The 27,002-nt window shown below is 30.7% G+C and overlaps 2 protein-coding genes, 1 long non-coding RNA gene and 2 pseudogenes across 3 annotated transcripts; 2 read left to right on the top strand and 3 right to left on the bottom strand.

The window, feature by feature from the left end:
- Nucleotides 1-247: 247 nt before the first annotated feature.
- LOC137837092 (uncharacterized) lies at nt 248-2,981 on the top strand. The gene is made up of 3 exons (XR_011085361.2): nt 248-569; nt 2,401-2,487; nt 2,617-2,981. It is a non-coding gene; the product is annotated as an uncharacterized LOC137837092 (long non-coding RNA).
- A 2,315-nt stretch (nt 2,982-5,296) lies between these two features.
- Nucleotides 5,297-5,653, top strand: LOC137838212 (oligopeptide transporter 4). The gene has a single exon (XM_068647468.1). It carries the CDS (start codon nt 5,297-5,299, stop codon nt 5,651-5,653), a length of 357 nt encoding a protein of 118 aa, XP_068503569.1.
- A 190-nt stretch (nt 5,654-5,843) lies between these two features.
- On the bottom strand, nt 5,844-6,569 carry LOC137838211 (secreted RxLR effector protein 161 pseudogene; annotated as a pseudogene).
- Nucleotides 6,570-8,237: 1,668 nt separating this feature from the next.
- LOC150027860 (uncharacterized) lies at nt 8,238-9,770 on the bottom strand. Its single transcript, XM_090301572.1, has one exon. It carries the CDS (start codon nt 9,741-9,743, stop codon nt 8,238-8,240), a length of 1,506 nt encoding a protein of 501 aa, XP_090157698.1. The 5' UTR covers nt 9,744-9,770.
- Nucleotides 9,771-24,506: 14,736 nt separating this feature from the next.
- On the bottom strand, nt 24,507-25,456 carry LOC150027859 (uncharacterized; annotated as a pseudogene).
- Between the last annotated feature and the right edge of the window lie 1,546 nt (nt 25,457-27,002).

Here is a 27,002-nt window from a genome sequence, read left to right as displayed (position 1 = left end):
CCGCATTTTTAAGTATTTCTTTTAGATTCTTCCTTGCACAGATATCTAATGTCAATTTGAAGAAATCAATTTTTTCACTTTCTAATCATCTTTTTTTTTCTCTTCTCTTTCTTTTCTTTCTTAACCATTTTAATATGACAATTATTAAAAATTATCATAATTATCTGTATAATATATCAGATTTTTTTTCAAAAAATATCATTTAGAATCGCCATTTTATAAACTAGATCACTATTTTTGATTTTTCGTTCCTCCATAATATTTTTCTTTTCTCCAAACATAATTTTCCCAATTCCCTCCGAAACATTTCCGAAAAATAAATTACCCCCAAAAGATTCTATTTCGCATATCTTTGAAACCCCGTCTATTTCTTCTCTTTCGAAACCCTAAACCCTTTCATTTCTTTCTTTGAATCCTAAAAATTTACTATCTGCTTTCAGCAACGCGACGGTATTGCGAATTTGGCCATTAAGAGAAAACCTAATCCATGCGGTTTCAAGCGTGTCGTTGGAGCCTTATGTGAAGCTCAAATCGCAAGGTCGTGGATTGGTCGGATTCAGTTGTTTTAGGTTTGTTCTCCTCCTCGCTCTTTTGGTTCTTCCTCAACTCCACCTTTTTAATTAGAATTGGAAAAAAAATGTTTCAATTTTTCATTTAATTTGCAAAATAAGATGGTAAAGAAGCTTGTGTTCTTCACCTTTTCTTTGTAGTTTTTGTTTTGCATTTGGGAATCTCATAAATTTAGTGGTTCTGATGTAGTTTTTGTTCTTATGGGTTCTTTGCATTTTATGAACAGAGAGAAAAAAGTTAATATTTTTATCTCTCTTGTTCTTTGCTTTTTGTTTTTTTATTGAGTTTTTGTCTTATATGGATTTTGACGGGATGAATTTTGCAAGTATTTTTTTGTTAATTTGGGAGTAGCAATGTTCAATTTCATTCCTCTAACCTTTATCCATTGATTTTGTATTGGTTGTAAGGCTTAGGACTTTTTCGTAGTTTTTATTCACTTTCATTAATTCCATGGCACTTTTGCAAATTCGTCCAAGGGATTGACTGGGATAACTTGAGGGCACAAATTTCGCCAAAGCTTGCTCTGAAACATGGGGTGTGATTACCATTAATTTGCTCTTTGAAATGCCATTCCATTTGTTCACTTCAATAGTAATGGTTTTATGAAGATCATTTCCAAAATATGTGTATTCTTATTATGCAAACGCAAGTTATTAGCTTAATAATTTACATGTTTAAATATACATGCCTTTCAATCAAAACAAGCAGGGGGAATCATAGAGATATTTGCAAGTCCGAGAGAGTTTGTTTCATGTCTCTCAAAACCCTTGAACTGTTTCACCAGTAAGTTATACATAGCTTCTTTAACTAAAATTTACACAAAGTTTAAAGGGTTCCCATATAAATTTTATTTCACAAAATCATTTACAGATTATAATATTTTCTCATATTATTGAGTAAATTTAATGAATTTAGTATTGAAATAAAATTCAGGCTTGGGAATATGGAAACGGGAACAAACTAAGGATGCTTTATTTTATGTTGATTGACATCATAATTTTTTTTACAATGAAAAAAAGTCAGTAAAATGTTGTCTTCTTGATAATATTAAAAATCTCTGCATATGAAATCAATTTTGTAAGATACAGTGAGTATTAAGTATCTTTCACATTTAAATTAATTGTTGTTTGTCATTCAGAACCAACTTGAAGTTGCAAATGGGAGGACTCAGTGAACCAATTTGCAGAAACCGCATTCTCAACTTTGAAATGTTAATGTTGGAAGTAATCATAGTTATGATACTTATACGAATCATAGTTAATGTTAATGTATGAAGAAAGTTCAAATTTATGAGTATAGAACTGAATAGTGAACTGAATAATAAACACAAATTAAAGAAGAAAAAGATATATATGCAACAGAATAGAAGTATAGAACTGAAGTCTTTATTTATGAGTGACGTAGAAGATAACATAACATAGGGAGGGTAGCATACCGAGTCCCAACAGAAAAGCTATAACATATAATTGTAGATATGTGTATTTAATATTTGAATTATTCATTAATTAGTTATATTATATTATATATTATTAAATAAAGTCTATAGAGTTAGCACAAGCTACTAGTGGTGATGGTGGAGCACAACTGATCTACTGGGGGATTCTGCTTTTGTCTAAACAGATCCTTATTTCAGTTAGAATAGACACAGTAGATTTAGAAGTAGATTTACAGATTAGTTGTGGTTGAACATGCAATGCTCTGCCTATGGCTAAGCTGATAATATTTCTATTATATCTTTTACCATTTACTATACCTGCATTTTTAAGTATATGTCAGATTGTTCCTTTCGTAGATATCTATGCTCAATGTGAAGAAATCAAATTGTTGCAGGTTAGAGCACGTTCCATGATCCTTCCACTCGTGCTTCCAAAACTTTACATCACCATTAGCATAATAACTTGGCCAAACTTGTTTAAGGTGAGCATCTAAGTCTTTTGTTATCTAATAAAATAAACAAAGAATATCACTTTCCAGTATTATATCAAAATACTATTATTAAGAAATAGAAATCTTACCAGAGAAAGATTGAATTGTTCTTGTGTGCAGGAAAGTGGTCCTTTCCAGTTAGATGGCCATAAACCATGTATAGTGAACTCCAATGGTTTTGGTTTTGTTTTCAGACATGAAGGACTACCATGACAAAGGCCTCTTGGCCCAAATTGTGAAATCTTCCAATAGTCAAAAGCTTGAGCATAACCATGGAAGAATAAAAAGACCAAAAACAAAACACTAAAGTAATTCATTATGAATATTTGTGAGAACAATGAATCTCAATCATCTCAATTTATAACCTATGGTTTTTTGAAAAAGCTAAAGGTTCTTTTAATGTAAAGTGTGTTACTAAATTTTATACTTAATGTGTTGAAATAATTTTATCAATATATCTAAACATGTCATGATGTGTGTCACAATCCTATATCTATTTTCAGCTTATACCTACATACCTATAAATAAACAAAATTATGGATCAAGTTTAATTAGTTAAACATTATATAATTTGTTTAAAATACTATATTCCATGATTTTTTTTCAAGTTCTTAGTAATATATCATCTCAAAATAACAGCACTGCTTTTTTGGCCAGATTTTATTAATATCATTTTTATAAGACCTTCTTAGTTTTCAAATTTGAAAAAAAAAAGTTATATAATATCACTTTTATATTAAGATATCAATAATTTTTATTTATAATTTTTTAAATTCTCTATATTCATATCAAAATAATTTAGACATAGCATGAATGACAATAAAGATAATAATTATATTTTAAACATAGCACATACAAAGGAATAAAATACATGCCTTATTTTTTGTCAACAAAAATATATATAGAAAAACAATCCTTACCAAAACTTTTGATTAATTCATATTACAATTCTATGAAAATTAAGTCTCCTACTTAGCAAACAATGAAATTAAATTTAAATTGTATAATATTTAAAATTTAATTTAGAACACAAAGGACATTATTAAATTTACTCTAATGAAAAATAAAATTATAATATTATTATTAAATTTACTCTAATGAAAAATAAAATTATAATATTATGTATAATACATTTAATCAAATATATTATTTCCAACTAATATTATGTTTTATTAAATTATAATATTTCTACTGCAATATTTTACTTTTTTCTTTTCTAATTTACTATTCAATCTTTTATATTAGAATGGGTTTAACCATGCATTTTATGTCGTGACTAAGATTCTTTTAAATTTAATTTTGTGATAATTTTTTATAATATTTCTTTTGGATTTCATTTGTTGCGACTTATATACGATTTTGGAATTAGTTTGCCTTGCATTTTCAAGATGAGAAGAATTCATATTCTTAAAGATGTTAGTGGAATTGTGAAACCATCGAAGTACATTAATAATTTAGTGAGAATATATTAACCAAAAATATTATTAATTTCCAGTTTTTAAAGATGGATGAATAATTCTTTATTCTATCTATGAATATTACATTTATTAAAATATATTTATTTATTTATTATTTATTTAATGGAATTTAAAATTTATTCTTATTTTATTTAACTTGGTAATTTATGAGGATGATCCTACTTCTAGGTCTCCCTCCATCTACAAATGTTGTCTCTTCTACATATTCTTTTTCCCCATCTACAAATTTTCTCCCTCTTTCATTTCTTCTCTTCTTAAAGCTTCTCACTATTAATAATGAGTGAAATGGACTATGATGTAATAAACATAAATTAAAGAAGAGAAAGATATATTATATGCAACAGAGTAGAACTGAAGTCTTTATTTATGAGTGACTTACAAGATAACATAACATAGGGAGGGTAGCATACCAAGTCCCAACAGAAAACAAGCTATAACATATAATTGTAGATATGTGTATTTAATATTTGAATTATTCATTAATTAGTTATATTATATTATATATTATTAAATAAAGTCTATAGAGTTAGACGTTCCATGAGGCTTCCACTCGTGCTCCCAAACTTGGCCAAACTTGTTTAAGGTGAGCATCTAAGTCTCTTATCTAATAAAATAAACAAAAAAAAATATCACATTCCAATATTATATCAAAATACTATTTTAAGAAATATAAATATGCCAAAATTGTAAAATCATCCAATAGTGAAAAGCATTAGCATAACCATCCAAGGATAAAAAAAAGTAATAATTCATTATCAATATTAGTGCAGAACAATAAAACTCAATAATCTCAATTTATAAGCTATGATTTTTAAAAAGCTAAAGGTTCTTCTATTTTAGAGTGTGTTAGAAAATATTATATCTAATATGTGTTTGAAATAATTTTATTAATATATCTAAACATGTTATGTTTTATTAATATATTTAAACATGTTATACTCGTCCTCTTTTCAAAAACAGAGAAAAAAACAAAGAGAAGAGATTTTATTTATTTATTTATTTATTTTGTTTCTCTGTTATATGACCTTTCAAAGTCTGAGGACATGTTTGATTCAGACATACGTTCAAAATAACAACCCAAAAACTTGTTTGGTTTTTTGTTGGATCCTATATTATTATAAATTGGGTTTTGTCACAATTTTATAGTTCAAACAAACTCAATTTGAAATGAAAGAGAAGAACGAGTTATACTCAGTTTACAAAATGAAGTTTCTTCAAATTTAAGTCTTCAAACTTTAATATAAACATACACCAACTTAATTATTAGTGAATTATGAATCATAACCCCCCCTTACTTGCTTCTGTAGGTAGTTGGCACCTTAATGTCTGGTGTGGTGCATTTACTAACAGCATGGTGGCTCATGAACACTGTTCCAAATATATGCGAACGAGCATTGCTTCCAGCAGGAAGTCCTTGGACTTGTCCTGGTGATCATGTGTTCTATGACGCGTCTGTGATATGGGGTTTGATAGGGCCCCGTAGAACTTTTGGAAATCTTGGACACTACTCGGCTATTAACTGGTTTTTCTTGACTGGAGCAATAGCTCCTTTCTTAGTTTGGCTAGCACACAAGGCCTTGCCTCAAAAACAATGGATCAGGCTTATCATTGTGTCTGTGCTCTTGGGTGCATTATCTGATATGCCTCCAGCTACAGCAGTAAACTACACTAGTTGCTAACCATTACATTTATAATAATACTTCCAGTAGCGGTCTCCTAAATGCTTATGAGCAGTTACTTATAAATGTTTATTCAACAATTAAAATAGAAAAATAAAGAGTCACACGCAGTTACGTGCATTTATGTGCAGCTACAAAATCATAATATCTAACACTCCTCCTTGATTTTTGAACTGCAAACTCCAATCTTCTATCTTAAGTATTCAAACTTGCTAGCTGGAAGTGGTTTAGTAAACAAATCTGCAAGTTGATTTTCAGCTTTACAGTAACAAAGAGACACATCACCATTCTTCTGCACTTCTCTTACAAAAAATAACTTGATATTAAAGTGCTTAGTTTTGCCATGAAAAATTGGATTGTTAGAGATTGCAATAGCAGCTTGGTTATCAACAAAAATCTCTGTGCTTTGCTTCTGCTCCAAATTTAAATCAATCAGGATCTTTCTTAACCAGAGAGCTTGATTCACAGTAGCTGATACAACAACAAACTCTGCTTCAGCAGTGGATTGAGCTACTGTTTCTTGCTTCTTTGAGCTCCATGAAAACATCTCTGATCCAAGGCTAAAACAATATCCTGATGTACTTTTCATGTCATCAATTGAACCTCCCCAATCACTGTTAGAGAAACCAGTTAACTTGAACTCCTTATGATTCAAGAGCTTAACTCCAATGTTCCAAGTTCCCTTGATGTATCTGATGACTCTCTTAGCAGCCCTCATGTGAGTCTCGTTTGGGCAATGCATAAATCTGGATAGAATGCTTATTGCATTTAGAATGTCAGGTTTGGTTGTTGTCAAATACATTAGACATCCTATCAAGCTTCTGAATTCAACTTCATCAACTTTGGGAGATCCATCTTCTTTGACCAGCTTCTCCTTTTGATTCATGGGAGTGCTTGTTGACTTGCAATCTTCCATCTAAAATTTTTTAAGTATTTCTTTTGCATACTTCTTCTGACAAATGAATACTTCATCCTGACTTTGCTTAATTTCCATCCCAAGAAAGTAAGTCATCAGACCAAGATCTGTCATTTCAAAGACCTTCTTCATGTTCAACTTGAATTGATTGACTTGATCAAGATTATTTCCAGTGACCAACAAATCATCTACATAGAGAGAGATGATCAAAATGTCTGTACCATCATGCTTGACATATAGAGTAAGTTCAGACAAACTTTTCTCAAACCCCAGACTAATTAGGTGATCATCTATTCTACTGTACCAGGCCCTTGGGGCTTGTTTCAGGCCATACAGTGCCTTCTTCAGTGAGTACACTTTGTCTTTATTTCCTTTGTCCACAAAGCCTTCAGGTTGCTCAACATAAATTTCTTCTTCAAGAAATCCATTTAGGAATGCTGATTTGACATCCAACTGAAACACTTTCCAATTATTTTGAGCAGCGAGAGCGAGAAGCAATCTGATTGTGTCAAGCCTAGCAATAGGTGCAAATGTGTCTGAATAATCAACTCCAAACACTTGAGCATATCCCTTGACTACTAGCCTTGCTTTGAGCTTGTTGACTGAGCTATCGGGATTTAACTTAGTTTTAAATACCCACTTCACTCCTATTATTTTCCTGTCATGTGGTTTATCAACCAGCTCCCAAGTTCTGTTTTTCTCAATCATTAACAACTCCTCCTCCATTGCAGCCATCCAATGTTTATTATTTTTTGCATCATGGTATCCGACAGGTTCACAAACAGCCACATTGCATCTTTGATATATATCAGAGAGTGATCTTGTTCCTCTAATTGGTGTATCATCTGTTAGTTCATTATGCCATTCTTCATCTACATGTTCTTCTAGAGTGTTGACAATAGATAAATCCCTTGATTGACTAGGAATCTAGTTTGACTTATTTGAGTCTTCCCAACTCCATTGTTCATCTTCCACAAAATACACATCTCTGCTCACAATAAAACGTCCAGTATCTGGTTGAAACACCCTATAAGCCTTGGAACTGGTACTATAACCAACAAAAATGCCAGTTGTTGCCTTTTTGTCAAGCTTATCACATTTAGTTTGTGGAATATAAGTGAAACACAAACAACCAAACACTTTAAGAAATTTTAAAGATGGTTTGTATTCATACCAAGCTTCAAATGGTGTCTGCTCTTTCACTGCCTTTGTTGGAATTCGATTTTGTAAAAATACAGCAGTGTTTGCTGCTTCCACCCAAAAATTCTTTAGGAGATTCTTCTCAAGAAGCATGCAACGAGTCATTTCCATTATAAATCTATTTCTCCTCTCACTAACTCCATTTTGTTGTGGAGTGTATGGAGTCGTTAATTGATGCTCAATTCATGCCTCCTCACAAAAAAGATTGAAAGTTTCTGAAGTGTACTCCTTGCCATTATCAGATCTTAAAATCTGAATTGTACAACCACTTTCATTTTCCACTCTTGCCTTGAATTTCATAAATACACTAGCAACTTCTGATTTTTGTTTCAAAAAGAAAATCCAACACATTCTTGTTAGATCATCAATGAAGGCTATAAAATAAAGGTTACCATTTAATGATGGTGTTCTTTGAGGACCACAAAGATCAGTGTGAATGAGCTGCAATTTCTTCGAAGCCCTCCAAGCCTATTTAGGAAATGATTGCCTGTGTTGCTTCCCAAATTTGCATGCTCGACAGTTGGTCAGTTCATCATCAAGATCAGAAAGTCCTTCTACCAACTTCTTTGATTGCATTTGAAGCATCCCTCGATGATGAAAATGCCCGAGTCTTTTGTGCCAAATTTCAGTGACACTTTCTTTGGATTTAAAGACCATGTGCTCCTCCTCCATTGGATTGAGAGCAAAACTCTTTCCCTTCATTTCAATTTTAAACAAATATCTGCCATCAACATCTTTGATTAAGCAATGTTTATTTTCAAACATCACTTTGTAGCCTTTTTCCAACAATTGATCAACACTCCAAAGATTCTGATCAATCTCTGGCACAAAAAGAACATCTGTAATGATTTTTGTACCTCTATAGCTTGTGATAGCTATTGTGCCTTTTCCTTTTACTGCCAGGTGTTCACCATTTCCAATCCTCACCCTTTTAATATCAGTGGTTCTCAATTCCTTGAAGAGTTCCTTATCATGTGTCATGTGGTTGGTGCAGCCACTGTCAACCAGCCAACTCTCACTTGATTCTATGCTTGAGAAACAAGTGGCTACGAACAAGTGATCTTCCTCTTCTTGATCAGCAACTTGAGCATCTGCCTCTTCCACCTGATTTTTTTTTTTGCATATCACTGCTTCATGTCCAAGTTGGTTGCATTTAGAACATTTGGCATCAGGTCTTCTCCAACATTTGAATGGTGGATGACCTAACTTATTGCAATGCTTGCAAGGAGGATAATTTCTCCTTTTGTTGTTATTGTGTGTAGCAACTTCTCCATTTTCTTGCTGGTTCTGCTTGCTTTTGTTTTTCCAGCCACCTTCATGTTTGGCTGGTAAACCTCCCTCAACTACTCCATCTTGTCTCATGGCTCTCCTTTGTTCTTGGGCTTGTAAAGCATTTAAGAGCTCTGCGAGAGAAATCTTTGATAGGTCCTTCATATTCTCCAAGGTTGTTATGGTGGCTTCAAAACTCTCTGGAACTGTTACAAGTAGTTTTTCCACAATTCTTGAATCTTTAAACACTGATCCAAGCAACCTCACTTTATTGGCAATGGTTAGAAGTCTATCCGAGTACTCTTTTACGGATTCCGACTCCTTCATTCTCTGCAATTCAAACTCTCTGATTAGATTCAGGGCTTGCATTCCCCGAATCCTCTCATCACCTTCATATTCTGCCTTGAGGTAATCCCAAATTTCTTTTGCTGACTTCAAGGACATTATCCTTGTGAATACCATAGGAGATACAGCTGCAAATAGACATGCTTTTGCCTTTGATCTCTTCATCTTTTTTTCCTTCTGTGATTTTATTTGTGCCACAGTAGGGTTTTCTGGAAGGGACTGAATTTCATAGTCCTCTTCTACAGCTTCCCATAAATCCAATGCTTCTAGGTAGGTCTCCATACGAACAACCCACATTTGATAATTGTCTCCATCAAAGACAGGTGGTGCCATTGCTGAAAAATTTGATCCTCCTTCCATTGGTGCACTCTACTAACCTCACAGATCCCTCAAGAAAATAGCTCCGATACCAATTGTTGGTGTTGAGGGAATAAAACAGAGCAAAATGTTTTATTATCTTTGCTAACCATTACATTTATAATACTTCCAGTAGCTGTCTCCTAAATGCTTATGAGCAGTTACTTAGAAATGTTTATTCAACAATTAAAATAGAAAAATAAAGAGTCACATGCAGTTACGTGCAGTTACAAAATCATAATATCTAACAATGGTGTTAAAGTGTTAATGCAACCATGGTTGTAAATTGTAGTTGAGAGTGCCTTGCAGGCAGGTTGATCTAGCTGCAACTGTTACCACAAAGATTGAAAAGATTTTGAAGCATATGTAGGTTTAGGTATGTTTCCTCCAATGATGATGATGGTAGTCTTGAGTACTTCTTGGCAAGTTTTAATATGATCAGATTCATAAATAAGCATCTCTTGTAAAATATGAGCATCTTATTCAGGCCTTTAGAAAAATACACACAACATATGATCTTTGTATTTATTAGTAACTTTATATAGATCACATTATTAAATTTACTCTAATGAAAAATAAAATTATAATGTTATATATAATACATTCAATCAAATATATTATTTCCAACTAATATGGAGAGATTATGTTTTATTATAGTAGTGGGTAATAAGACTAGATTTTCACCATAATGTTTGGTGAGATATTTTGGTAATAAGACTGAACATTTTTTTAAGGAAATTTTTCAGTCTGTGAGTATGTCATGTCTCAGGAAATTTTGCATGGTCACATGGGAAAAGTGCCCTTTTCTTTTTTTATGCTTTTCTTTTTACATGTTATGCATGACTTCGTTTGTTCCTCAATTTTGGTTGTTAAACTTGGTAGACTTTTCAGTTTCAATTCAAGAACTTCACGGATACTGCTTATCACTAGACAATTCTTAGTTGTTGAATGATTATGGAATTAATTATTTTTTAATAAAATTTTTCGTAAGAATTTTAGAAGAGGATATTAGTTATAGGAAATGTTAAAATGAGAGAGTTTTAATAAGTTAGGTTTGTGGAGAAGTTAATTTTAACTTTTGAGGATAAGTTTATTTCATTTTATTTTCTTGTAAACGTTTGTGGAGAAGTTTATCCAAAGGACTATAACTTATAAGATTACTACTGGCCTTAAAACATCTATCTATGGAGGAGAGTTCCAGTATGAACATACTGTATATGTATACAGGTTTGTTAGTTTACTTAAATAGTTTGAACCAATTTTTTTTGTTTTTTTAATGATTAATTATCTCTTCCTTTCCTTTGCATTGTTATTATGTCTACTTCCCATCTATTATGAAAACCTACTAAACAATTATTGTCTTTGTAAATATTTTTCCTACACTACTTCAACCTGTTTCGAGTATGGGTAGGATTTCATCACTAGACATTTATCATAAAGAATCTATTAGAGATAATAGTATATTGGATATCAATATCAAAGATGTCAATGATAAACTTTATATTAGATGCCCAGTGATTCAATATCAATGATAATGACACAAGGATAATTGTGAATGTATAATTTATTCTAATTTATCAGCACAACTACAAAATCATTAGTAGTACTGAATATTAAGATTAGATTTTCACCATAATGTTTGGTGAGATATTTTGATAATAAGAAAATATGATTATTTAAAAAAATACACACACATATACATATATATATATAATGTAGAACAAACACAAAATGAGTAAGAAACAGTCGAAATACAAATTATTATAATAATTACTTTATGTTAATTTTCATTAAATTTATCTTTTATGTATTTAAAAACAGGAATTATTATTTGACACACATAATGAAAATTTCATAATTGTGTATTGTGACACCTTATTTTTAATACTTCTTTAAATTAATAGTTTATGACGATACTTAATACTTCAACTACATTACTTTGAGGTGCAACTTTTATATTTCCTTACATGTAATGTCTCACATTGAGAAGTATACAAAGAAAATTTTATGCTAAAAATAAATAATTAAAATTAAAGTCATTACCATATAATTGACTTTCAACATTTATTTTCTTCTTAATCTTTACTACAAACACAACTCCAGTCGTGATTATACATAAAATAAAACCAATTAAAATCTTAGTGTATATATTGTTGTAATAGTATATTTAAAAAAAATATTTATATATGATTTTAATAAGAACTAGAATTTCTTTTAATTTGGACAATGGTAAAACATAGAATAGAATCATTGATAATGACCAACCATTTTCTATGGTGGCGAACTTTATATTATTATATTTGTATAATTACTTAACATCTACTATTTTATTTTAGCTACACTATATTTTATTTACCATTATAAAGGTTTATTTATTTTTTAATTAATGTATCGTTTAAAACAAGTTCTTACATGACATTGTGAAAAGTTATTTTTTTTTTAATTTATTTACTCTATCCTAAGAACTTTGTATCATCTACGTTTTTTTATATTATTAATATAATTTATATTATTATTAATATAATTTATATTATTATTAATATAATTTTTTTATTATTAATATAATAATAATAATTATTAATATAATAATAATTATTATTAATATAATAATAATAATTTTTAATATAATAATAGTAATTATTATATATATATTTTTATTATTATTAATATAATTTATATTATTATTATTAATATAATTTATATTATTATTATTAATATAATTTATATTATTATTATTAATATAATTTATATTATTATTAATATAATTTATATTATTATTATTAATATAATTTATATTATTATTAATATAATGATAATAATTATTATTAGTAATAATAATATTATTATTAATAATAATAATATTATTATTAATAATAATAATATTATTATTAATAATAATAATATTATTATTAATAATAATAATATTATTATTAATAATAATAATATTATTATTAATATTATTATTATTATTAATATAATAATAATAATAATTATTATTATTAATATAATTATTATTAATAATAATAAGTATAAATTATATTAATAATAATAAGTATAATAAAAATCATAATATGACCAAAAAACTTGTGTGGTCTAGTGATTAATGTTTCATTTTGCAGATTTTAACTCTTTAGACTCAACTCTAACCAAAAAAATTAAAAATAAGAACCACATAAACCTCAAATAGATACAATTAATATAGAAAAAATATGAGAAAATCGAGATATCACATTCTCACACTTAAACTTTTTGCACTATTAAACAAAAACAAGAAAAGAAAACTAAGCAATTTTTTTTATAAAAAATCAAAAACTAAGACCTATATAAATTGTGAAAACGGAAAAGATTTTGAGTATGAAAATGTCATCAATCAAAGTCTTTAAGGCTTAAACCAAGCATCTACTCTAGATATGTGTATCTTCTATCTCTTAAACTAAGCGAATAAAATATTAATTAAAATTAAGCAAATTAACAAAGAACTTCAATTAAACAAAAGAACCGAATTCTCAACAAGCATTAAAAGACAATTCTTTAAAAGATCATGCCTAATTCTAGAAATCATGTCATGTTCTAGAAATATATTTTCAATATATGAAATATTTAGATTGAAAAATAAGACTATCCAAATTAACCATTTACATACGTTTATACATAATTACATAGGTTTCTTATGTCCCCTTCCAAGGTTACAAACCTATGAGTAATCATTGTTACAACATAATTATTTGATGCAGAAACAAAAGGAAAATCAATATCATTTATTGGAGTGAGAAAAACTTACCATCATTGTCTTTCCCATCACTGGAAGAGAACACATATGTAGAACTTTCATCAACAACATTCTAATCATCAAATATAGGTATGTGAAACATATTCTGTAAAAGATAATAAATGTATTCAAATTGAATCAGAATAGTTAAATCATAATTATTGGCAAAAGAAAGTGACCTGTTGGGCCTCAAAAGGGGTTTGGTAAGTTAAATTCCAGATATAAACCCTTGTAATTGTATACATGTGAGGAAATACGCACATTAGATGACATCACTTTTACAACAATCATTAGTGAAAGAATTACAAGGCAATTGTTTATCAAAACATAAAATCAGGTGCAATTCTTCAGGTACTTTTAGTTTTTTGGTATGAGAATTAGAATTGCACCCTGATGATTAGCCTAATAATGACTTGCATTGGTGGATCAAAAGCACCAAATTCTCAACATCATTAAAGTTAACACTTATTACTCTAGCAAATGTTTCTTTAGATAATCAAAGATACTTATAACTTAATGGTAAACTTGTATTTTCAAAGACATTGATTATCGCCAAGTGTAAAAAAAAGAAGCAATATCTATAAGTTTCTCCCTAAGCTGTAATACATTAGATTATGAGCTATATTCAACCTTTGCATGTTCTCTGTTTATGATATGCACATGATGAACCTACATGCATATATCAAAGAGGAAATAGTTGAATATTGAATGTTCATAACAAACAAGAGGTAAACATTAAAAGACTTGTGATAAAAAAATATTTAGACATTCTGCACCTTCTTCTATAACATTTCAGGGGAAAAAGTGTAGTAGTAACCACGACAAATTTTGAAATGATTCTCCAATATTGCTTTTCCCTCCAAGCTAATAATGAAAGCAAAATTTCTATAATTCTGATTTTACATTACTTTCTAGAAAAGAGTTGTAAAACTTGATATTTGATACCATACCACATGCCTCATTCAAACGAACAACATATGGATGTCTGACTAGCTTTATAATAAAAATATCCCTCCTGATTTGCATTATTAATAAATAAATAAAAATAAATAAAAAATAGGAACCATAAATCATAATTCACAAATATAATTCTTAGATTTAAACCTCATTGCCACCGATGTACTAAAAAAACCTCTCATATCTTAAAGTGGAAGAAACCCAAGTCAAAAGCTCTTAAATTCACACTCACTCACACGAAGTCTAATCAAATCAAAGTACTAGCATCACTCAACATCAAAGAGATTAATTAATATTCATTGTTCATCTTAATAATATTAAAGCTTAAATAAACTTTTTACGTTGATTAATGTACAATTTTGGTCCTTATAAAAATTTAATAACACATTAAGTCTTCTAAGTTTTTAAAATTAAGCAATTTTAGTTCAACATAGTTTATCATCTATATGCTACCAAAAAAATGCTAATGTAGTTATTGCTTTAATAATGTTAAAGCTTATAATTAAATATAGTCATTAATATTCTAAGTTAAAAAGACCTAACTAAGTTTGTTATCATTTACTAATGCATCAACCTTCTTGGTATATAATGAAAAACACATTAACTTTGGACCATAATTGTTTAATTTTATAAAACTAGAAGACCAAATGTGCAATTAAATTTCTCTAAAGACCAAAATTACACATTCACAAAGTTATAGGGAACAAAATGCATTTAAGCATAATATTAATAACCACGCCAAAACAATCATATATAACCAATGACTCTACAATTGACAAGGGAAGACGTTTGAGCCCTGTGCTTTTCTACGCTATAGCAAAAACACATCAGAACAATAAAAATTGCATATCATAACTAATTTATTTTAAGGAAAAACATTTTTACAATAACTTACTAAAGTAACTTGGAGAAAACAAAATGATTATTTGTCATCCTTTGAAGTAACAAAATAAATCCAAACCTGTCCTTTAAATTAAGAAAGTGAACTTTAACATTAAACAATCCACCATTTACCATAAGAGAAAAAAAAAACCAATTTCCATACATGCGCAAAACCTAAGAAAAATATGGGATATGAGTAGCAAACATTGTACTTGCATCTCAATTCCTATCCTATCCCAAATTTCTCCAAACCCTGAATTTTTCAAACCCCTTAGTCGGTTCTCGCACAACCAAATACCAAAATCCCTTTCCCCAATTTTTGAATTCAAAAGATCACTACTTCCTCTCAGTTTTGGAAAATATTCCACAATCAATTTTTTGTTGTCATTTCCACTTATACCCTTACATGTCAGCAATGTTGCAACATCACCATCCATGACCAAGTCTGCAATGTCAATAGTGAGTTACTAAATAAACAACGTCAATAAAGGGACTTTTCCCATTAATATAGAGACCAAAAAGGTCAATAAGCCAAAAATTAATTATTAGTTTAAAAAAAGTGGATAATGATAATAATTAATGAATAAGTTTAAAATTTTACTTACTAATTAAATTTAAAAACTAACTAATTATTAATTAAATAATTAAAAGTAATGTGGATGGTGGTTTTGTATTAAGTGGTTATATTTGGTGGTCGTGAATAACTAATATAAATGTATGGTTTAAATCTAGGCTTCTCTTGAATATGAAAAATAAGTTTTTAAGGCATTTTCTATGCCTTTAAACATTGGAGGAGCAGTCAACACCCTTTGATCTAATTCGGATTCTCCCTGCTCAAAATACCCTCCCAAGCTCAAAGATCTACTTCCATTAAAACTCATTCATTTCGATTAAACATCAAATAAACGCACCACAGTTCAGAAAATGGAGATCTAGGGAGTGAGAAATGGGAAAAATTAAAAGCAATTTTGAGAAACCTAATAACAAATACGAGCTTGGTTGGGATCACTACAAGAAATTTGCTACTTACATACCGATTATTACATATGGATTCAAATCCGTAAGTAAATTGAGAATTACATACGGATTTGAATCTGTATGTAAAGTGACGTTATGTACGGATTTGGATCCGTATGTAAAATCAGTGTTACTTACGGATTTTTACATAAGGATTTGGATCTGTATGGAAAGTAAGCGTTGCATACGAGTTTTTCATAAAGGTTTGGAGAGGTTCTTTGTTAGTAGAAAACACTTAAGCGTGAATCTGAGAATGAAAGATGAAAGGTTGTTCATCTTATTTTGATAACAAAATTTCTTTTTTATCTGCAAAAAATGAATGAATAAATATGAGGTATTTTAGGGATACCTCAAAAGACCTGTCTTTTGCTCAAAGTACAAATGTCTACTCTAAAGAAAAAGAGTTCCTAGAAAAATTAACAGTCCTCATACAAGCCATTGGCTTAAGACACTAATTAGAGAAAGAAAAGTAAACCCCTCGCACTTTGGACATTACCCATGATCAGGCCTTCAACTATGACATAGTAAAAATTTCTATGGGATCAATCCTGCAACTTCTGAAAGCCTTCCTATTCCTGTGTTTCCACAATTCCCCCTACCACTGCTATCCTCACAGCGCCCCCCCCCCCCCCCCCCCTCTCATACCTCATTTACACTTTCTGTGACCCTATTCATCCTAAACCTTAAGAAATGCCTTTTTAGCTCCCTATGACCCATTGAAACCATCCCCATCCACTCACAACACTTAGCCCACACAAGTCAGGCACTACTCTATACGTAGAATATAAGTGAGACATTACAAAAAACAGTGTAAAAAATGACGGTTTTATTATGGCGGTTATTAATAACCGCCACAATTTTCAGTATAATATGTCATTTGACTAACCGTCATAATTATCTTTGTATAATACTTCATTTCAGTATAATATGTTATTTTTAACTGTCGCAATTATCCTTAAAAAACTAATTTCCCAATTTTTTCTCTCCATACACCATTTCTCATTATTCATTTTTTTTAAAACTTGCTTTCACTTGGAAATTGGATTTTTTTTTAAAACTTACTTTTCCTTGAAAAATAATTGTTTTTTTTTGAAAATTTGCTTTGAGTTTGAAAACCAAACCCTAAGACCTCTTCCCTCTCTCTACTCCACACCCCTAACGTATCTTCCCTCTCTCTGCTCCACACCCTTAAGCCTCTTCCCTTTCACACGAAACGAAACTCTAACGCCTCTTCCATCTGGCTGCTCCTCACGAAACCCTAATGCCTGTGTCCTCTCACGAAACCCTAACGCCTCTGTCCTCTCACGAAACTAACGTTCACTCTCGGGTCTGCCATGGCCACCTCCACGCAAGGATTCAACGTTTGTTCAGGTTCGTTTCGTTTCGTTTCTTCTATCTGCAACTAAAACCCTTACTCGTGTTCAATTTCGTCTACCATTTTTACTCGTTTCAACTGCATTTCGGGTATCTCTGCCTCTGGTCTCTGTTATCTCTAGGAACTAAGTCTCTTGGAGATCACTGCCTCACCCTATCTTAGGTGGCCTCTGCTTCTCTCGTGTTGGTTTGGCAATCTCTGCCTGTCACTAAGAATTTTTATTTTTAATTGTGAATATCATCATTATTAGGTAATTTATTTTATCATTTTTGAGAATTTGTATGTATATTGTATATGATATATAAACAATTTAGGTTGAATTGTTAGCTTGAAGCAGTTGATAGATTAACATGTTTTCCAAATCCTACTTTCCTCTAACATATAGTGGTTGCTATTATCAGCTAAATTAGGCTCAATGTCTTATTAAATATATTTTTGGGTTTTCGGTTTAATGTCTTGTTATCAGTTAAATTAGGCTTCAGCAGATCAGAATAAAACTGTTATACTACTTGAGGTACCTCATCTCATGTGCAAATTAACTTAACTATCATGGTTTGTGTATTTATTGCGGGAGAAGATTCATCCGCTAGTTCTTTCTTGAAACTATATGTAAGTTGTATTCTGATTGCAAGTTACCATGCATTTGGTGTGATTTTTCATTCTTTCTGGGAATCAACTGATGCACAGTCATCGTCTAAAACTAGACTTATATTAGCCGAAATGATTAAATAATGTATTAGTTTCACAGAGGTTTATACCATTTAACCAAATTTAAATAAGAAAAATGATTTGAAAAAGAACATATTAAAAAGGATGTTGACATTCAAGACCTTGGTGAAATATATGCAGAAGATCAACAATATATTTTCAATTTGCAATCTCGTTTGTCTTTCATGAAAAAGGTACTTTTTAAAACTTAGGGATCGTCTTGTTGATATTTGAATTGAAAGAAATAACCATGGGATTCATGAAGTCTTGAATGGCCTGTGAAATGTATTTTGTATTGGACACTGTTAATTCTTGATTTTCGCATATTTTATGGTATGCTTCATCCTTTGATTCATGTTCTGTTTTGTTTTTGTGCTTGATAATGATTGATTTGCATTCAAGATCCTTAATTGCATATAGGTCTGCAATACATTGTTAATTCTTGATTGTCACATATTTTATGGTATGCTTCATCCTTTGATTCATGTTCTCTTTTGTTTTTGTGCTCGATAATGATTGATTTGCATTCAAGATCCTTAATTGCATATAGGTCTGCAATACATTTAGCTTGTTTTTCTCATTTGGATTTCTTTTTTGTTTTGCGGGACACTTTTAAAGGAGTTACATGAAGTAAAGAGGAAAAGTGCTGCTCTTCAAATGCAACAGTTTGTCGGAGAGGAAAAGAATGATTTATTGGATTACTTGAGATCTCTTCAACCTGAACAGGTTTTTTCCTTTTCTGGAATTTCCGATTTTCCTTGCATTTGGACCTATTCTCCTTTGGTGCTTTTTGCTCAGTTACATCTGTGGCTCATTCTCTTAACCATGAATATGATTCTTTCTGATATAATTTTTTTCGTATTCAGTCAAGTTATTTTTCTCTCTTATTTTAAAATACTATCAATGATATATTTGAAAATCTTTTTATTCATTTAACAATGGAGCATAAATTTTATCACATTGTAAGGTTTAGAGATAGATAATGAATATTTACTCTAAATATATCATGTAGATGATATATAATGTTGATTGGGTTCTCAACATCTCCTGAGGCAACTTCAGTCTTTCTATCATGAGTTGTCAGGGAAGCAATTATTCAAAGAAAGTTGTATACTCTTCTTATTGTTTTGGTCTATTTTGTTGATAAATTTTATACTTGGTTGTTAGATGCAATGATACAGAGCATAACATAAATAAATAACTAAGCATTTGTGTTCTGTTCTGCACAATACTTTTTTGCTTGTGTGCAGTGCAATTTTGTACGATTTTGGTGAACATTTTATATGTATAATAAGAAATGATTCTTTGTCTCTGTCCCTAGAGCTTTCCCTATGCCACATCTACAGAATAAAACTTAGTGTGAACTATACTGACTAGATGAGTATTTTAACCTTAAAAGTTCCAAGATTATACATCTAGATGGGGAGAGCAGGACTTTGCTTTGCTTCGATTGCTCCTTTACTCTGGAGAAAATTAATCAGTAGGTTTTTATCTAAATAGTAAAGAGATTGAATTGAAGCCTGCTTATTCTAAACAACTAATCAAAACTTCTATTCTTGGAATGAAACATAGTGTGGTTTTGATTATTTTTCGCAACATGAAAGGTTATGGTCACTGAGCTTCTTAATACTGCAAAATGAATGCACCATTCTCTATCCTGCTTCTGCAAAGGCTAGCCATGAGATTGGGACATTAGATATCTTATTGCTTTGTTAAAAAGATAATATTTAGACGTTTAATGCTCTAGTCATGTTGTTGTCTTTTTGTTTTCCTATTCTTCTACACTTTTAAAGAATTAAAGCTAGGAGTCAATTAAGTGGACCCACAAACTTGATGAGTTAAGTAGAAATATTTTTTTTTTCTCAGAAACTGGACTCAGTTTTCTTAAGTAACACAAGATAAGCCTATCCAAGTAGGCTCACACATTTGTCTGTATCATGTTCGGCTATGGAGAGATGTAAGCTATCATAAAGGTGTATATTTGAACAAAATTTTTCATAACAAAAATAAGTTAAATGAATTTCGTTCTAAGTTAAAAATTAACTTATACAAAAATTAAAAAACAATAATTTAAAGAAGTTATATTAGAGAATTATTTTTTTACGCATGAGTTAATTTCAGCTTTCTCTTTTAAAAACGTTAATGAGGAAAGTTGTTCAAACAAATACGCAAAAGACCCAGTGATTTAAAATGGTGATCTCAGGCATACTATGTTGGGTCTTTTAAGTGGAGATGAAGAAAGAAAATGTGGGGAGGAAGAAGAAGAGTGTGATAGATGTTTGTTTGGATTATTATATAATCCAGATTTTTGGATTATTATATAATCCGAAAACCTTATATCTTATGGTGGAAGACAAATCTTTTTCTAGTAGTTGGTTGAGAGCTTTTGAACTCACATATTCAGGTAGTTATTTGAGAGCTTATGAAATTAGATAGTTTTTTCTTCTAGCATAGCGTGATGTTTTAATATTTATACATTTATATTATTTTAACCTTTAATTTTTAATTTAATATGATATTTTATTTCATTTATTCAGAACTAAATTAAAAACATATTCTTACCCAATATAAATTAAAGTCGAAAAATGAATCCACGCCTACATCTGATTAATTCATAAATCAGATATTGAAACATAGATTTTGCAAATGTGAAGTTCTTGCATCATTTATTGGTGGTAAAGTCAAATTTCAAGTTAAAATAAAATTTGAACTTACCTGTTTTATTTATTGCATGAAGTTCTTGCATGATTTATTGGTCGTTTGAGGCCTTCTCCAGTGGTATGGTAAACTCTATTTTATTTTATTATTAATAAGTTTACTTTAAGTTTACACAAAACTGATTTCATTTTCACTTTGTAGAACATGTGTATCTCTATAAGGAAGAGACAAATTATTCCTCATACTGGTGGTGTTATGTCTTTGTCAAGAAGAAGAAATAATTTGGTATTTGTTTACTTATATTGTGCTCTCTATTTTAATATATTACAATTTCCACCACAGTATACTTATATTATTATTGTTGGTTGAACATATAGAAAATTGAGACTGGTAAAAATATTGGACGAGCTGAAATGTGGAAGATCACACATAAAAGGAAAAATGGCACATATGTGAATGATGAGGCGTTGGAAATTGGGGTAAGTGTTTGGACTACTTTGATGATGATGTATTGATCATGGAAATATATTAGATTGCTTTCATGATGATGTATTGATCATGATGATATATTGGACTGCTTTGATGATGATAAACTGATCATACAAATTCATTAACTTAAAATTATTTATTTCAGGCATCAGATTATGGAAGTGGTGCTCCATCACCTAATCAAGTAATAGGATCAAGTGCCGGAAGCAAAACTAATTAGGGATGTGTTTTAATTTTAAACTTGATTAGGGATATATGAACTTTTGAACAATTATGTATTGTAATTTTGAACTTGATTATGGATGTATGAACTTTTTATGTGTTTTAATTTTCAATTACATATAAACTTTTGAATATTATTATGTGTGCTTTAATTTTCAACGAAATGAATGGATGATTATAACTTTATACATTATTTTATTTTATTATGAAAAAGTGGTGGTTAAATTTTATAATTGTATAAAACAGATTATAAAAAAGTGGTGGTTAAATTTTATAATTGTATAAAACAGATTATAAAAAAGTGGTTAAATTTTATTTATTCAGTATTAAAATTATGTCAATTAAAAACGCCATTACTTATATATATTATGGTGCCAAAATTTTCTTCAATGATTGTAAATTGCGATAGTTATAACTAACACTATTTACATATAAAAACCGCCACTATTTACACTATGTTTAAAGTGGCGGGTGTTGCGGCGGGTAACATAAAATCGCCACATTAAACTTTGTGGCGGCCAGTTCTATGGTGGTTTGGGAAACCGCCACAAGTGTATATTGTGGCAGTTATAAACGCCACTTTATACGAAAAAAACCGCCACAATATACACTTTTTTTTTGTAGTGAGACATAGTTTCCTCCTCCTCCACGCACATGCTGCAGATAATGGTGGTCAATCCTATCCTGCTCCTTACCAAATTTTCTTTTTGCAGAATCCTCCAAGTCGTGAGATGAGTGGATGGTTGCGCCTTTAACCTCCAGAACCCCCACATTATTTTTCTTGAAGAGAATGTGTGTGCTAATAAGTTGGATAATTTATGATTTATTCATAGAGAATCATTTCATCAGGATAATAGACTTCAATCTAGTATGTTCTTAGAATTCTTTATGAATAAGTATAATCTACCTATGTATATGTTTTTTTAACATATGGGTTTTGGTCTAGTCCCTCCATATACTTTTTTTCGTCTTCCGTGTTCTGTTCTTTTTCCTTTACTTTGCTCTTGCTCTTCTCTTGTTGTTCTTTGTTGCGGTTGTGTGTGGTGCAAGGATTGTATGGTGTGCATCCGTTTGTTCAGTCGGTCGCTCTGCTTTTGGTGGTTGTCTTCCCGTGCGTTGGGTTGTGTGTTTTGTGTGTTCTTTGCACAAACAAAACTCTATAACTAACTCCCTAGTACTACTTGCCAGATCATGAATGTTTGTTTTATGGTCAAATATTTTTTCTGCAGTCACTAGTACAAAAAGGTTAATTAACGACGGTTAAAGAGGACATATAAAGACGGTTATGAAACCGTCGTTATTGCGGGTGCCGTTATAAAGTAATCATTTTTAATGACTGTTGCTGAACCGTCGTTATAAAATTAACCTACTTTATAAGTGCATGCTAAATAGTAATAAAAAATTTAAATAAAAACTTTTAAAGACGGTTCCCATGGGAATCGTCGTTGTATGTTGGACTTTTAAAGACGGCTCCACATGGAACCGTTGTTGTATGTTGGACTTTTAAAGACGGTTCCACGTGGAGTTGTCGCGTTATATGTGGATTTAAAAAAGTATTTTGTTTTTTAAAACACTTCAAACCTGCATAAAATATCCAATTCCAAAAAATCAAAACATTTAAAATCATAGTTTAAATATGAAAAATACATACAACAAATTATAACATTCTACAAAAAGTTTTCCCAACATATGAAAAAGTATGTCATTCTAATGATTTATCTATCCTAAGGTGTTATACATGGTTACAAAATACTTTGACCATGTTGTTCTCACATACTCCAATGCTTTTGAATCTAGCGGGTGTTGGTCGTTGAAAAACTGTACATTTGAAATTTTTTGAATTAGTACATGAATAATAATCCCTAAATTTTAAAGTGTTTATTGTATTGATGTATTACCTGATCCCAACCTTTATTAATTGCAACTTGCACAATAGTCAACATCCACGGCATAACATAATAACTGCACTCATAACTTCCGGATTGCTTGTTGGACTGCATGTGAAAATAAATGTATTGAATGAATGAGTAAGACACATTAAATTGATTGAACAAATATACTTTAAATACCTTAAGGTACATCCAAGTGCGTCTTTGTGCGTTTGTACTTCTCCTCCCACTCAACATGTTATATCCAGAGTAAGCACTAAAATAATAAGATTACTAAAATAATAAGATTTCATGTTAGAATACATAACATTATATAATATATAAGTAATAATAAATGTTAAAAGAATTTGTCGTACCTATCTATAATGTGTTTAAAATAGGTAGGGGTTTTTTATGCAATGAGCAAAACCATGTAGTGGTATGATCTTGAATAGATATGATCAATAGTTGCCAATGAAACCTATATAACAAATCAATTAGTTTCTCTTATGTCAATAATTTAGTATAACTTATTTAATAAATAAGGACTTACTCATGGATGTACGGAGCAAAATAAATTTGACTTCCTCCATTCTTTAAGGCAGTGGTGATGTATGTTTGTGTTTTTGACTTCTTGTTTTCATTTAATTGAATTTTTTGAGGGTCTAAAAACCCATATATATTTTGTTTCCTTTCATTGAAGCATAATCCACAAACATACCTAAATTTCAATAAGTTAGTACTAATATATTTAATAAATCAAAAAGTATAAAGATTTAAATATTTGAACTTACATCATCCATAATTGCAGAACTATTATGTTAATCTATTGATCTCCAGATGCAAGGTCCAACCAACAAATCAGACATGTGAACGTACAACGGTACATCACTATGCCTTCCAAAAGCATTGGCATCCCATGGAACCTTTAAGAAGGTTATATCTAAAGCTGTAGCAACTTCCACCAAGCTGCCACAGGATCATCAATGGAGAATATTTTCTTCTTTCGCAGATGCAATTTTGTCTTAGGTTCCTACTACTCATCAACAATCAAACAAATACTAAAATTAATTAAAATGTAATATAGCTGATATATAATCCTATTAGTATTAGTGCAAAGATATACCGTAGAGACTATAGGTTTGACGAGATGTCTAGGTTCACTCTTAAACGCGTCAAACACATCAACCCCTTCATTCCACAATAACTTCAAATCTTCAATCAATGGATTAAGATAAACATCTATGTCATTTCCAAGTTGTTTTGGACCAGAGATCATCATAGATAACATCATGTATTTGCACTTCATACACAAAGCATGAGGTAAGTTGTAAATCACTAACAAAACGGGCCATGAACTATGATTACCTCTTAAATTTCCAAAGGGATTCATTCCATCAGTTGCCAATCCAAATCTTAAGTTTCTTGATTCTTTTCCAAATTTAGGAAATTCTTTATCAATATTCTTCCACTGTAAAGAATCAGTAGGATGACGAAGTAGTCCATCACATTTTCTATTTTTTGCATGCCGCCTAAGGTTTTTAGCGTCACCTTCCTCTGTGAATTCATCAATTTCATCGTTCTAACCAACTTTAACCTTATAACGTGACAAACCACACCTGGGACATCTTCTTAAATCTTTGTACTCATTTCTGTATAAAATACAATCGTTAGGACATGAATGCATTTTTTTATACTCCATACCCATCGAACAAAGTACTTTTTTTGCCTCATAATTTCGATTGGGTAATGTATTTCCTTCTAGAAGCATGTCCTTAACCAATCCGAGCAATTCTGTAAAGCTTTTGTCGATCCATCCATTCATTGCCTTGAAATTCATCAACCTTAACATTGTTGATAATTGTGTAAAGTTAGTTTAACCAGGATACAAAGGAGTCTCTGCATCATTAGACATATTTTCGAAAACTGCATTAGCAAAATATTCTACTCCCACATCACGAATCATGTCTTCTAATCTATCATTCATTGAGAAATGAACTTCCTCTGAAGCTCCACGCACACTTGGCAAGTCTAACAATTCACCATGCGACGTTCATGTTGTATAATTTTTCAAAATCCATCATAAAAAAGATGTTCTCTAATTTCAGAAACACTCAATATCCTTCCATTCAAACAATTGACACAAGGACACCTTATTTTTACTCCATTATTACAACTAACAACATTATGTTCTGCGAACTGTATGAATTATTCCATCCCTTTTTCGTAAGCATTAGTTATCCGTTGTGTATTAATCCAACTTCGATCCATAGAACTGCTAAACTAAGAACCAGTGCGGACTCAGAACCAATGCGTTCAATATGTAATCATTAAAAAATAAATCAAAATTGTCGAAGGTCGGACACCTCCGGACTCAGAACCAGTGCGTTCAATATGTCAAAAAAATATATAATAATTAATAACTAAATCAAAACTGCCAAAGGTCGAACACCTCCGGACTCAGACTCAGTGTGTTCCCTCAATATATAGAAACTAAATTCAGATTGTCGAAGGTCGCACACCCTCGGACTCAGACTCAGTGTGTTCAATATATAAAATCAATATCTAACTCAAAACAAACACTTTCTAATATATAGTTCATAAAATTTAATATTTAATATATAATTAAATAATAAATAAAATATACTAACCTCAAAAGTGAAACGAAGCTGAAAAAAACTTGCGCGTACGAGCGAGAACTTTGTTAACGAACAGGGTAGCAAGGAGGCGTGACACAAGTTACGGGGCGCGGTCGCGGGGGCGCGGTGGCGGTCGCGGCGCGACGCTGATTGCAAGGCAAGCGACGCAGTGGCAAAGGCGGAAGGGTGGCATGTGAACGGTGTGGGTGAGGAGTGAAAGAGAATCCAAAGCATAAGCATTCTCAAACCTTTTAATTGAAAAGTAGTTTTCAAACTAAATGAAAAACAACCTGTTGTTTTGTCGAAACAACCGATTGTTTTATACTTAGGTGTTTTTAGAAAGGTTGAAAACTGTTTTTGATGGTTGACTTGCTGTCAAACCAAAACAACCGATTGATTCGTGGAAACAACCGATTGTTTGATTCGGGACCATAACAGAAAATTGTTTTATGCTTTGACTGAGCATTAAATGATTTTCTAACGGTTTACGCTCCAGTTTTTAATGTTTTGACCAATCTTTAAATGCAATAAATAGTTTGTTAAGATTATGTAACAAACAACAACTTTGTTTTAATATGGAAAAACATATTTGAGTTTTTCATAGATTGAGCTTTTGAAAAGTTGAGAATTGCTTAGAGATAGCATTGATCAAAGAGTGTGAGATAGGATTTTCATCTT

Source organism: Phaseolus vulgaris, chromosome 4 (genome assembly GCF_051622355.1).
Source record: "Phaseolus vulgaris cultivar YP4 chromosome 4, ASM5162235v1, whole genome shotgun sequence".
Classification (NCBI taxonomy): Eukaryota; Viridiplantae; Streptophyta; class Magnoliopsida; order Fabales; family Fabaceae; genus Phaseolus; species Phaseolus vulgaris.
This window is presented reverse-complemented; position numbering and strand designations above follow the sequence as displayed.